The sequence below is a fragment of the Anomaloglossus baeobatrachus genome, chromosome 1 (assembly GCF_048569485.1).
Source record: "Anomaloglossus baeobatrachus isolate aAnoBae1 chromosome 1, aAnoBae1.hap1, whole genome shotgun sequence".
In the NCBI taxonomy this organism is placed as follows: Eukaryota; Metazoa; Chordata; class Amphibia; order Anura; family Aromobatidae; genus Anomaloglossus; species Anomaloglossus baeobatrachus.
The window spans coordinates 712,557,651-712,571,681 of NC_134353.1; the positions used below are offsets into that span (position 1 = coordinate 712,557,651).

At 47.0% G+C, this 14,031-nt stretch overlaps 1 protein-coding gene across 2 annotated transcripts in view; it reads right to left on the reverse strand.

The window, feature by feature from the left end:
- GOLGA3 (golgin A3) overlaps positions 1-14,031 on the reverse strand; it is a 151,818-nt gene that overhangs the window by 36,131 nt on the left and 101,656 nt on the right. For both annotated transcript variants that reach the window (XM_075321798.1, XM_075321791.1), the window contains exons 17-20: positions 11,078-11,275; positions 1,792-1,908; positions 1,152-1,291; positions 826-958 (exon numbers count right to left, since the gene is read on the reverse strand). In XM_075321798.1, coding sequence (XP_075177913.1) covers positions 826-958; positions 1,152-1,291; positions 1,792-1,908; positions 11,078-11,275 — 588 coding nt within the window. The remainder of the gene's footprint in view (positions 1-825; positions 959-1,151; positions 1,292-1,791; positions 1,909-11,077; positions 11,276-14,031) is intronic.

Sequence of the window (14,031 nt, forward strand, 5' to 3'; positions counted from 1 at the left end):
TCCAGCAGAGTCCCCAGGGGCTGTGGATGGAGCACGGTCTCAGTGCCTGGAGACCGATTAGGATCCCACTTCACCCAGAGCCCTAAAGGGATGGGGAAGGAAAACAGCATGTGGGCTCCAGCCTCCGTACCCGCAATGGATACCTCAACCTTAACAACACCGCCGACAAGAGTGGGGTGAGAAGGGAGCATGCTGGGGGCCCTGTTATGGGCCCTCTTTTCTTCCATCTGACATAGTCAGCAGCTGCTGCTGACTAAGATGTGGAGCTATGCGTGGATGTCTGCCTCCTTCGCACAAAGCATGAAAACTGAGGAACCCGTGATGCACGGGGGGTGTATAGGCAGAAGGGGAGGGGCTTTACACTTTTAAGTGTAATACTTTGTGTGGCCTCCGGAGGCAGAAGCTATACACCCAATTGTCTGGGTCTCCCAATGGAGCGACAAAGAAGGAGTGATTTTTAGCCACCAAAATTTGAAACAACTTCTCTATCACATGAATGATTGCAAAGGGAGCACCACAGGTCATTAGCATGGCTGTCCTAAGCTCCTGTTCCTGAGGAGTTTAAATGGAGCAGTGGTCAGACATGTACAGTACAATACTATTCAAAGTTTAAGGGCCAAAGAAGAAAGCAGACTCGCAAATACTGTAGATTTAGGCTACTATATACATGCAGATTTTAAACATGTTTGGAGACCTGCATGTGTTCCTTAAAAAGCACAGCCTTCATTGCTATACAATGATCTGAACAGATATTAGCCACAGAAACTTCTGTCCTCACTAGGAATTTAAAAGATCACATTTGACAATTTGTATATCTTTTTTTACCTCTTGATTCACTTGTGGCTTCTTAGTAAGTTGTTCATCTAATTCCTTCTGGAGAAGTATCAACTGTGAACGTGCTTCAGCCAATTCCTGCTGAAACTGTGACAGTTCCTGAGAATGCTTCTCATCCTGAGACCTGCAAGATGAAATCGACAACATCATAAAGGAATTCAGGATATAAAGATCACAATAGGTAATTGTAGAACATGGAAGACAGCTCAAATGTTCAATGTTGCTTTAGACTGTGGATTAGTAAACTTAGGTTACACATACGCTATTTACTTGCAATTTCTTTGCAGTTTGTGTAGGGGAAAACTCAAATTACTTACTGCAGTTTCTCAGCTTCAGCTTGAAGTGCTTGAATCATCTGTTCCTTTGCCAGAAGTTCTTTCTTGACCTCACTGAGTTCCAGCACTGCAGCCCTATAGTGCCTCCTGTTGTGCGCTGCTTCTGCCTTAGCGGCAGCAACCTGTGAGCAGACAGTAATGACAAATAAGAGATAGCTTCCTTCAATCAAAAAAGTTGTTTTATTTTAAACGGTGAAGTTACAAAGTGTTTTTAAAACAAGCAACATTGCAACCACTCATCAAAATTCTCCCCGTTCTCAATTAACGGAGAGATTTTTAATACTAGTGATGGTCGATTTCCTTTCCTTTCCGGTCAACATCAGTGTCCTTGCGTTTCTCCCATGACACAGAGACAAAGATGCCTCTGCTTTCAGCGCAACCATACTATCAATTTTTAGCAGTGCTCCAACTCCTTGCAAGCAGGAAGCCAAAGGTTGGTGCACTCCTTAAGAGATGATACAACCGCTAAACATAAAATCAAATATGTTACACCAGTATCAAACAAATTAAGATTGGTGTTCAGAAAGATTCTTTACAAGTACATACTACATATTGGGTCCAGCCAATGACCTAACAAGCTGCTTTGAGCAATTTACTCTACCCATGATCGAATATGCTTTACCTGCTCAGCCAGATTGGTGACCTTCAGTTTCTCTTTTTCCAAAGCATCTTGCAGACTCTGTACCAAATCTCTCATTTGTCTGTCTTCCTCCTCTTTACGTTTCAGAACAGCTTGGACCTGTTGAAAACGTTAACTATTATACATCTAGACGAGAACTAAACCAGCAACTGTTATACGACAATGACACATGGATTCTGCTCAAATCTTAGTGCAGGCTCATATTAATTTCTTTACTATAGTTCTTTGGTCCCCATTCGAGGAGTTTTCAAATAAAAACACTTTAAATTGCAATTCTGGTTGACAATATAGACTTAGCAGACTAACAGACTTCTGCTGACTTATCTACAAAGTAACTAGGGAATATTACATTTCTAGCAGTGCTGCTTACTTTTAGGGCCTGTTCAAATGTGGCAAAATCCGCAGCAGAATACAGCAGCAGCTAAGTGAATTGATTTCAACGAATGTCATCCATACGATGCAGATATTTTCAAGTTTGCAATATTCATAGTCCTAAGGCTGATTGGGCACAGATCTCTATTGATTCCATGGAAATATCAAAAACTGCAAATCACTGTAGCTATTAAATAGGATAAGAAGGCAAGTGAAAAAACTCTAAACCCAATCAGTTTAAATGCCCTCTGAAGCTGAAAAATGCCTTACTGCTATTAACAAAAGCACCAATCCTTTATTATTGGTTAGAACCCACTAATCCTTCCATCCCAGAATTGATAACCCAGATGAAACACTACATGAAGGTGGGGAAGAGAGATGCAATCAGTAACAAGCAGGCTAAGGAAGGCAAATCCCTTCTGAAATAGAAGCAATTTATTGTAAAATTTAGCTTTTTGGAGGAAAAAAGAAATATAGAACGTTTTACCACAATGCCTTGGTATATCCTAGAGGATCCTAAAAATAATCTAGGTGAACTACGTCTAATACTTGACAGAAAAGGAAATAATGCGAATAAAGTAATGGGACAAGCTCCAGATATAAGATATATTAAATATTTTAATTTGTGATGATCACTTTTTCATGTTGTGGTATTGTGTTATTTTATTTCTATAGTAAATAGTACACTATTAGGTATTATTGCATATTTCTTAGAAATAATAATAATCATGGCACAGATAGACACAAAGAGACAGACAGACGGACAGGGAAAGAGACGGAGAGACAGATAGGGAAGAGACAGACAGACCGGGAAAGAGAGACAAAGAGACAGAGACATAGATAGACACAGAAAAAGGGACAGGCCGACCGGGAAAGAGACAGACAGCCCGGACGGGAAAGAGACAGACAGGCCGGACGGGAAAGAGACAGAAACAATTACTATCCTGGGCAACTACAGGTACTACAGCTAGTAATCATATATATAATAATGACATTTTGGTCAACCAACTATATAACTGAGCCAAATGTTTTTATGGATACCAAGTTCAGGTAGATATGAAATTCTAATTATCTCTCATAGCATTTTTTTTTTGCAAAGTTTTATTTCTTATTTTTTTAATGAGGTAAAAAGGGCGATTTAAGTTTATTTTTTTAATATTTTTCAAAATGTTTTTTTTTTTTAAACTGCATTTAGTAGTCACCATAGGGAACTTGAACCTGTGATCGTCAGATTGCTTGTGCTATATTAAAACAATACTATGGTATAGCTGTATATAGAAAAAAAATCACTGTCCTTTGAATGCCAGCAAGGCTTTCTTTCATTGAGTACTGTCATGACAGACATGTGGGTCTTCATGAAGGCTGTCATGGCAACCAACCCATCGGCTCCCTGCAATCACGCTGCGGAGGTGCCGATGGGCGGCTAAGATAGTGTGTCCCCAGCATGCCACTGTCACAGCTCCACTTCATAGCAGGCTGGTAAAGGGCGGATGATGGCTAATTAAGTTATCTGCCAGCACAGATGTGGGCACAGCTGATATTGGACATTACCAGCACAACCAACGTTGGTAAGGGGTTTTCCAAGTTTACTTTAATATAGAAAAAAGAGAATTTTGTTTACTTACCGTAAATTCTTTTTCTTATAGTTCCGTCTTGGGAGACCCAGACCTTGGGTGTTTAGCTTCTGCCTCCGGAGGACACACAAAGTACTACACCTAAAAGTGTAGCTCCTCCCTCTGAGCTTATACACCCCCTGGTGAGCCAGTCCCAGCCAGTTTAGTGCAAAAGCTGAAGGAGAATAGCCACCCACAAGTAGAACAGAGTAAGAGCCGGAACAACCGGAGACTCTGTCCACGACAACAGCCGGTGAAAACACGTGGAACAAGGAAATTGCCAAAAGGCAACAGGGAGGGTGCTGGGTCTCCCAAGACGGAACTATAAGAAAAAGAATTTACGGTAAGTAAACAAAATTCTCTTTTTCTTTATCGTTCCTTTGGGAGACCCAGACCGTGGGACGTTCCAAAGCAGTCCCTGGGTGGGAAATAAACAGAAAAACTAAGAAGTAGGCAGAACCTAACTTCACAAATGGGCGACCGCCGCCTGAAGGATGCGTCTGCCCAAGCTCGCATCTGCCGAAGCATGAGCATGCACTTGGTAGTGCTTCGAGAAGGTATGCAGGCTAGCCCAAGTGGCAGCCTGACAGACTTGTTGAGCCGTAGCCTGGTGCCTAAAAGCCCAAGAGGCACCGACAGCTCTGGTCGAGTGTGCTTTGATCCCCGGCGGGGGAGGCGCCTGCGTTCTCTGGTAGGCGCCTGGTAGGCGCCTCTCCCGGCTAGGCCAACGGCTAAGGTCGGCTTAGAAGTAGGGAGGCCCTTGCGCCGACCTGTGGTTAGCACAAAAAGAGAGATGCACCGTCCAAGCGCAGCGGTGCGAGAAACATAGATCCGGAGAGCACGCACCAGATCTAGAGTATGTAGAGCTTTTTCAAAGCGATGAACAGGGGCCGGTCAGAAGGAAGGTAAGGTAATGTCCTGGTTAAGGTGGAAGGGAGAGACCACCTTAGGAAGAAAGTCCGGAGTCGGACGGAGAACCACCTTGTCTTGATGAAAGACTAAAAAAGGTGACTCCGAGGAGAGCGCAGCCAAATCAGAGACTCTCCTGAGGGAAGTTATGGCAACCAGAAAGGCCACCTTCTGTAAAAGACGATACAAAGAAACCTCCCCAAGAGGCTCAAAGGGGGGGTTTCTGCAAAACCGTGAGAACCAAATTAAGGTCCCAGGGGTCCAAGGGCCGCCGGTAAGGCGGAATGATGTGAGACGCACCCTGCATGAAGGTGCGGACCTGAGCCAGCCGAGCGAGACGCCGCTGGAACAGAACTGACAGAGCCGAAACTTGTCCCTTGAGAGAGTTGAGGGACAGTCCTAGCTGCAGACCGGACTGTAGAAAAGACAGAAGGGTCGGCAAGGAAAATGGCCAAGGAGGATGGCCGGTAGAGCGACACCAGGACAGGAAAATTTTCCAAGTCCTGTGATAGATCTTAGCGGAGGAAGACTTGCGCGCCCGAGTCATAGTGGAGATGACTTCAGGGGGGATAACAGAAGCCGTCAAAATCCAGGACTCAAGAGCCACGCCGTCAATTTGAGGGCCGCAGAATTTGGGCGGAAAAACGGACCTTGCGAGAATAGATCTGGACGGTCCGGAAGATGCCACGGCATCTCTACGGACAGTTGGAGCAGGTCCGGATACCAAGCTCGCCTGTGCCAGTCCGGTGCAATGAGGAGGACTCGACGACCCTCCGTTCTGATCTTGCGCAGGACTCTGGGTAAGAGAGCTAGAGGGGGAAACACGTAGGACAGACGAAACTGGGACCAGTCCTGAACCAGAGCGTCCGCGGCGAAGGCCTGAGGATCGTGGGAGCGAGCCACGTAAACAGGAACTTTGTTGTTGTGACGGGATGCCATTAGATCCACGTCCGGAGTGCCCCATTTGCGGCAGATCGACTGAAATACTGCCGGGTGCAGGGACCACTCGCCACCGTCCACGCTTTGACGGCTGAGATAATCTGCCTCCCAGTTGTCCACGCCTGGGATGTGGACTGCGGATATGGTGGACCTGGAGTCTTCCGCCCATTGAAGAATGCGTTGTACCTCAATCATTGCCAGGCGGCTGCGTGTCCCGCCTTGATGATTGATGTAGGCAACCGCTGTCGCGTTGTCTGACTGGACTCGAATGTGCCTGCCCGCCATCAGATGGTGAAATGCTAGGAGAGCCAGAAACACGGCTCTGGTTTCCAGCACATTGATTGAAAGGGCTGACTCGGACGGAGTCCAAGTGCCCTGTGCTCTGTGGTGGAGACATACCGCTCCCCAGCCGGATAGACTGGCATCCGTGGTGAGAATCACCCAGGACGGGGCCAGGAAGGAGCGCCCTTGGGACAGGGAGAGGGGCCACTGAAGAGAGCTCCTGGTCCGTGGCGACAGAGCCACTAACTTGTGTAAGGAGGAAGGCCGCTTGTCCCAACAGCGGAGAATGTCCAGCTGCAGGGGGCGCAGATGGAACTGGGCAAAGGGAACAGCCTCCATGGACGCCACCATTTGACCCAGCACCTGCATCAGACGCCTGAGGGTATAACGGCGGGGCCTCAGGAGAGAGCGCACCACCAACTGGAGTGACAGCTGTTTATTTGAGGGCAACTTCACAAGTGCCGGCAGAGTCTCGAACTGCATCCCTAGGTACGTGAGACTCTGGGTCGGAGTCAGAGTGGATTTGGGAAGATTGACAAGCCACCCGAATTGAGCTAGAGTGGCGAGAGTGAGCGAGACACTCCGCTGACAGTCTGCGCTGGATGGAGCCTTGACTAGAAGGTCGTCCAGGTAAGGGAGCACTGCCAACCCCTGGAGGTGCAGAACCGCAATCACTGCTGCCATGACCTTGGTGAATACCCGAGGGGCCGTGGCTAACCCGAAGGGAAGAGCCACGAATTGGAAATGATCTTCTCCTATTGCAAAGCGTAGCCAACACTGGTGTGAAACTGCAATTGGCACATGTAGAGAGGCATCTCTGATGTCGATGGGTCCCCTTGGGTCATTGAGGCAATGACTGATCGCAGTGACTCCATGCGAAAGTGCCGCACTCGAACATGCTTGTTGAGAAGCTTGAGATCCAGGATGGGCCGGAAGGTACCGTCCTTTTTGGGAACTAGGAAGAGGTTTGATTAAAAACCTCTGAACCGTTCCCGGGCGGGAACTGGTACAATTACTCCGTTGGCCTGCAAGGCTGCCACGGCCTGTGAGAAGGCGGCGGCCTTGGAGCAGGGGGGAGATGAGAGAAAAAATCTGTTTGGCGGGCTGGAAGAGAATTCTATCCTGTAGCCGTGAGAGATGATATCTTTCACCCACTGATCGGAGACTTGTTGAAACCAAGCGTCGCCAAAGTGGGAGAGCCTGCCACCGACTAAGGACGTTGCTGGAGCGGGCAGAGAGTCACGAGGAGGCTGCCTTAGTGGCAGGACCTCCCGCGGTCTTCTGTGGACGCGCTTTTGGGCGCCAGTTGGATTTCTGGTCCTTAGCTAAGTTAGCGGATGAGGCGGAGGGCTTAGAGGACGACCAGTTGGAGGAACGAAAGGAGCGAAACCTCGGCTGATTCCTACCCTGGGCAGGTTTCCTGGTCTTGGTTTGTGGCATGGAAGTACTCTTCCCGCCAGTAGCTTCTTTAATAATTTCATCCAGCTGTTCACCGAACAGCCGAGAACCAGCAAAAGGGAGCCCAGCAAAGTACTTCTTAGAAGAAGCATCTGCCTTCCACTCTCGAAGCCACAAGATCCTGCGGATAACGAGGGAATTAGCCGAAGCCACCGCAGTGCGGTGAGAAGCCTCTAGCATGGCAGACATGGCATAAGATGAAAAATCTGAAGCTTGAGAAGTTAAGGCAACCATCTCGGGCATAGATTCCCTGGTGAGGGAATGCATCTCCTCTAGAGAAGCAGAGATGGCTTTGAGAGCCCACACTGCTGCAAAAGTTGGGGAAAACGCGGACCCCGCCGCTTCATACACGGATTTGGCCAGAAGGTCAATTTGACGGTCAGTGGAATCCCTAAGGGAAGTGCCATCAGCCACCGACACAACGGTCCGGGCTGAGAGCCTAGACACCGGAGGGTCTACCTTTGGGGAGTGAGCCCACTCCTTGACCACCTCAGGTGGAAAGGGAAAACGGTTATCAGAACCACGCTTCGGGAAGCGTTTGTCAGGACAGGACCTGGGTTTGGTCACAGCGGTCTGAAAACTGGAGTGGTTAAAGAACACACTCTTTACTCGCTTAGGCGAGGTAAACTGGTGCTTTTCTGCCAGAGAGGGTTGCTCCTCTGATACTGGCGGATAGAGATACAGTACAGAATTAATGGAAGCAATCAAGTCACTAAGATCTGAGTCACCCTCGGAAAGATCAATGGGGCACATGGAGTTAGCCTCCGAGCCCCCTGTAAAGGCATCCTACTCATCTTGCGAGTCAGCTCTTGAATCAGAGCTGCGGGATGAGGAGGGAGAGGAAACCCTGCGGCTCCTCTTAGGAGGACGGGGTTTGTGCCCTGATGATGAATCCTCTGTGAGCTCCGGTGGACGGAGGTCAGATGATAGGGATCCTAAAGGACCCTTAGCAAGAGCATTAGAGGCACCCTGTGAAGGAGACTGATGCATATTCATCAAAGTCCTGGACAGAAGTCCCATGGACTCAGCAAAGGACTGGGAGATAGACCTAGAGAAGGACTCTACCCAGGCCGGGGGTTCAGCCACAGGTGCAGAAGCAGCCTGAGAGACCACTGGGGGTGAGACTCCAGGCTGTGGCACCTCCAAGTTAGAGCAGACATCACAATGTGGATAGGTGTTCGGTTCAGGCAGCAGGAGCTTACATGCAGAGCATACAGTATAAAGCTTTGGAGCCTTGCTCCTCGTGTGAGACATGCTGTTGGAGTGGGGACAGCTTCTACAAAGAGAATGAACCCCAGGGAGTATATACACAGAGGTCCACAACCAGAGACCGGCTGTGGCTTACCAGACCGCTGGAAGCGGTGTTGTGTGCCCTCCAGATCCCGAAGCCCGGACCCCCAATGCACAGCACCTCAGCAGGGATGCAGAGTGCAGGATGGCCCAGCGCAGAGTGAACCCTGTCCAAGAAAATGGCCGCCGGAGCGAAGAGAGGGGGCGGGACGGGGGCATCCCTGTAGGAAGGCGGGATCTGGAGGGCCATAGAGACCTGCAGGGGAGGAGTCACGCACAAGCAGTGGGGAGTGTCCCTCCCCTGTGTAGGACGGCCGCCAGGAGGAGCCGTGCCTGTCCCTCTGCATGAGTGACATGTGAGGGCCGGTAACAGAAACTAGGCCTCCGGCGAAGTCGGGGCCTAAATTTGAGCAGCGAGGCCGACGCGCAGGCACCATCGGCGCGGTTCTCGGGCGAAGCCAGAGAACCCGCCGGAAATGCCAAAATAAGTACATCAAACACACTCTCCCCATACAATAAAGGACATAGACCCCCAACATATGAACGTCTCAGGTACTTAGCTGCTGAGATGCAGGGCCAGGTCCCTGGGGATGAGTGCTCCGGTCCAGCAGAATCCGAAAGGGCTGTGGACGGAGACCAGTCTCCTGCCAGGCATGGAGACCGCGCTGGCTCCCACTTCAAGCCAGAGCCCAGGAGGGATGGTGAAGGAGCACGGCATGTAAGGCTCCAGCCTTGGAAATCAACCTTACAACACCACCGACACAGTGGGGTGAGAAGGGACATGCCGGGGGTCCAGACGTGGACCCGCACTTCTTCAATCTCTTTCCAAAAAGCAAAAAATCATATGAGAATGCATGTGTGGATGTATGCCTCCTGAACACAAAGCGATAAACTGGCTGGGACTGGCTCACCAGGGGGTGTATAAGCTCAGAGGGAGGAGCTACACTTTTAGGTGTAGTACTTTGTGTGTCCTCCAGAGGCAGAAGCTAAACACCCAAGGTCTGGGTCTCCCAAAGGAACGATAAAGAAAGGTATGTGAATGAAGAAAGTAATCGAGCTGAGTGCTCACGGTGATTTATTCAGTGCAATACAGACAATGCACAGAGACGTTAACGCGTTTCTGGCTTGACGCCCTTAATCATAACCATTATGATGTTTATGATTAAGGGCGTCAAGCCAGAAACGCGTTAACGTCTCTATGCATTGTCTGTACTGCACTGAATAAATCACCGTGAGTACTCAGCAGGATTACTTTCTTCATTCATTATTGCTGTGCGGCCAGAGCAGGGCCGATATCCGAGTCTGAAGCACGGTGAAGTCAGGCGTGGGTGAGCTGGATCTTTATACATAGAAAATGTATATTTCTATAAGCTAACTCAACTCACCTTTACTTGTAAAGAGTAAAAAACTAAAAACTACATCTCCAAAATTAGCAAATGTGAACAGGTGCTAACTGCTAAAATAACACCAAACACAAACAAAGGGATACAGCAGCAATCTGTAAGCGTGAAGACATGAAAACATAGAATATATGACATTTAAACTGCATTAATACTATATTGAATATGCTTACAAAAATGAAGGTTCTTTACGCAAAAATTGGCCAATTCTTTGCCACGGTTGATGGGCACACAATTGGTCAATTTTTGGGTAGAGAACCGTCATTTTTCTAAGTATATTTTATATACCATTAACGCCGTTTTAATTTCCTATATTCTAAGTATGCATATGTCTTGGCTTACTGAGCGCTGCTGTATTCCTTGGTTTATGTTTGGAGTAGTTTTAGCAGTTAGCACCTGTTTCACACTTGCTTTGTTCTATTTGGAGATGCCTTCTTTTTGTTTGTTTTTTTGCAGTGTATAAGGGCTGGGGGTTTTTAATTAGTGCCAGATCCCATCTGCCCATATACTTGTAGACTTAGGGCCGCTTCACACATCCGGCTTTTTGACGGATTGCCGGATCCGGCGCACTCCAGTACAGTGTGAACCAGTACAATGGCAGCGCGACAAGCTCCGGTCACGCTGTCATGTGACCGGAGCATGTGACCAGGAAGTTGCCGTGCTGCCATTGTACTATATCACCCTGTACTGGAGTGCGCCGGATCCGGCAATACGGCGAAAAGCCGGATGTGTGAAACGGCCCTAAGTCCAAGAGAGGCATGACACTAAAATAGGGTCCCATCAAAGAAAGGTCATCTTGCCGTGGTTGATGGTCACACAAGAATTGGCCAATTTTTGAGCAAATAACCTTCATTTTTTTAATTATATTCTATACAGCATTAATGCAGTTTAAATTTCATATACTTTATGTTTGCATATATCTTAGCACTTACAGAGTGCTAATCTATCCCTTTGTTTGTGTCTAGCCAAGAATAAAACATTTTGATTGAATTTAAATCTATGTACCTGTAGATTTAATTGTACCAAATCTGCCTCTCGTTTTGCCAGAGCAGACTCAAGTATATTGTTATGTTCACGTAGTGCAGCATTGGATTGTCCGAGTCCAGTCAGCTTTCCTCGTTCATGTTCTAATTCCAGTGTCAGTTTTTTGTTAAGGTCTTCTAATTTTTTGATTTTCCTTTTAAAGCCACGAGATTCCTGCAGCTGCAGGATACAATAAAATGATAAAAGGTTGCTAACAGATGTATAACGTACAGAACACAATATGTACCAGAAAAATACAAAGAAGATTCAGTCTGCACAACAAGCTAAAAAAACTGTATATTTTAATTGAAATTGGCAAATCTGTTTTCATATTTTTCTTTGTTCTATTAAGTAGGTATGCAATAACTGCGCTCTATGATATAAGGACTGCTTGTATAGATGTATTCTACTTAAGCCCCAGTCACATTTAACGACTTACCAGCGATCCCGAAAACGATGCGACCTGATAAGGATCGCTTGTAAGTCGCTGGGAAGTCGCTGGTGAGATGTCACACAGTCAGATCTTACCAACGACTCAGTAACGATACAGGTCGCAGTAGCGACTTGTATAACGATCTCTGCTGTCATTGGGACCCTGTTACACAGTGTCAAACATAGTGATGCGTCCTGCCCAGCAGAACATTGCCTTTGAAGAAAATTGTCCAGGACATTCAGCAACGACCGGCGATCTCACAGCAGGGGTCTGGTCGTTGCTGTATGACACACAGCGACATCGCTAGCAAGATCGCTGTTGCGTCACAAAAAACTTGACTCTATATATAAGAATAAGGCTGCACATCAAACTTAGACAATGGTACAATGCCTCAAGCATATGGAAAAATATTGGAATATTGGAATATTTTTCCATATGCTTGAGGCATTGTACCATTGTCTAAGTTTGATGTGCAGCCTTATTCTTATATATAGTATGTATTTTTGGCTTGCACTCATATATATATATTAGTGCTCACTTCAGTTATCCTATTCAGTTATAAGTAGTTTTTTTTTTCTGAATGTGAACACAGCTCCGCCCCTTTCGGCCATGTTTTTTCCATCTCCTATATAAGAAAGTCCTTAGTTACCCCTCTCCACCCATAGCAGTTTTTAATTGCAATGAGATGACACACAGTTAGGGTCACGGAGCTAGGGACCCCAATATAGAGATATACCTTGACGAGGTTTTGGGGCTCAGTTACATTGATCAATGCGATTGCTAAATATCTCCTTTTTCCTAATATTCATAGCAGGTATGCAATTCATTATTCACATGTTCAAATTAGCAAGTAGCATTTTTCATTGTATATTCCAATATTTTTCCATATGCTTGAGGCATTGTACCATTGTCTAAGTTTGATGTGCAGCCTTATTCTTATATATAGTATGTATTTTTGGCTTGCACTCATATATATATATTAGTGCTCACTTCAGTTATCCTATTCAAAAAACTTGACTCAGCAGCGATGTCGCTAGCTATGTCGCTTAGTGAGACGTGGCCTTTAGAGTGGCCCCAAGTCTTTAATGTCTGTTGTTGACCAAGCCTGCTAAGCATCAATAGGGCAGTTTTATTATTACTGTCCCAATTAAATTAGGTTGTATAAAACTAGACCAGCAAAACCGGGCCAAATTTATCAGAGGTGCACACCAAATGAGAAATTTGGTGCATCTTGCTTAACATTAAATTTTTTTTTTCTTTCTTTACACCATCTCATGGTTACTTTAACCTAATAGCTGGTGAACACCTTTGAGGAGGAACGGTTAAGCTTTCTGGAGTTATTGTTACAAGTACGGTAAATAGTTCTATTCTGTAAAGCGCTAAGGAATTAATAGCGCTATATAAATGAATAAAAAAGGGAATTTTGTTTACTTACCGTAAATTCCTTTTCTTCTAGCTCCTATTGGGAGACCCAGACAAGCTTCTGCCTCTGGAGGCCACACAAAGTATTACACTTTAAAAAAAGTGTAACCCCTCCCCTCTGCCTATACACCCTCCCGTGAACCACGGGCTCCTCAGTTTTGGTGCAAAAGCAGGAAGGAGAAAACTTATAAATTGGTCTAGGGTAAATTCAATCCGAAGGATGTTCGGAGAACTGAAGACCATGAACCAAAAGGAACAATTCAACATCAACAACATGTGTACACAAAAGAACAACCAGCCCAAAGGGCACAGGGGCGGGTGCTGGGTCTCCCAATAGGAGCTAGAAGAAAAGGAATTTACGGTAAGTAAACAAAATTCCCTTTTTCTTTGTCGCTCCATTGGGAGACCCAGACAATTGGGACGTCCAAGAGCAGTCCCTGGGTGGGTAAAAGAATACCTCAATCAAAAGAGCCGAAAACGGCCCCCTCTTACAGGTGGGCAACCGCCGCCTGAAGGACTCGCCTACCTAGACTGGCGTCTGCCGAAGCATAGGTATGCACTTAATAGTGCTTCGTGAAAGTGTGCAGACTAGACCACGTAGCTGCCTGACACACCTGCTGAGCCGTCGCCCGGTGCCGCAATGCCTAGGACGCACCTACGGCTCTGGTAGAATGGGCTTTCAGCCCTGAAGGGAGCGGAAGCCCAGAAGTACAGTAGGCCTCGAGAATCGGTTCCTTGATCCACCGAGCCAAGGTTGACTTGGAGGCCTGAGAGCCCTTGCGCTGGCCAGCGACAAGGACAAAGAGCGCGTCTGAACGGCGCAGGGGCGCTGTGCGAGACACGTAGAACCGGAGTGCTCTCACTAGATCCAAAGAGTGCAAATCCTTTTCACACTGGTGAATTGGATTAGGGCAAAAGGAAGGCAAGGAGATATCCTGATTTAGATGAAAAGGGGATACCACCTTAGGGATAAAATCCAGGACAGGACGCAGAACCACCTTATCCTGGTGAAAAACCAGGAAGGGGGCTTTGCATGACAGCGCTGCAAGCTCAGACACTCTCCGAAGTGATGTGACTGCCA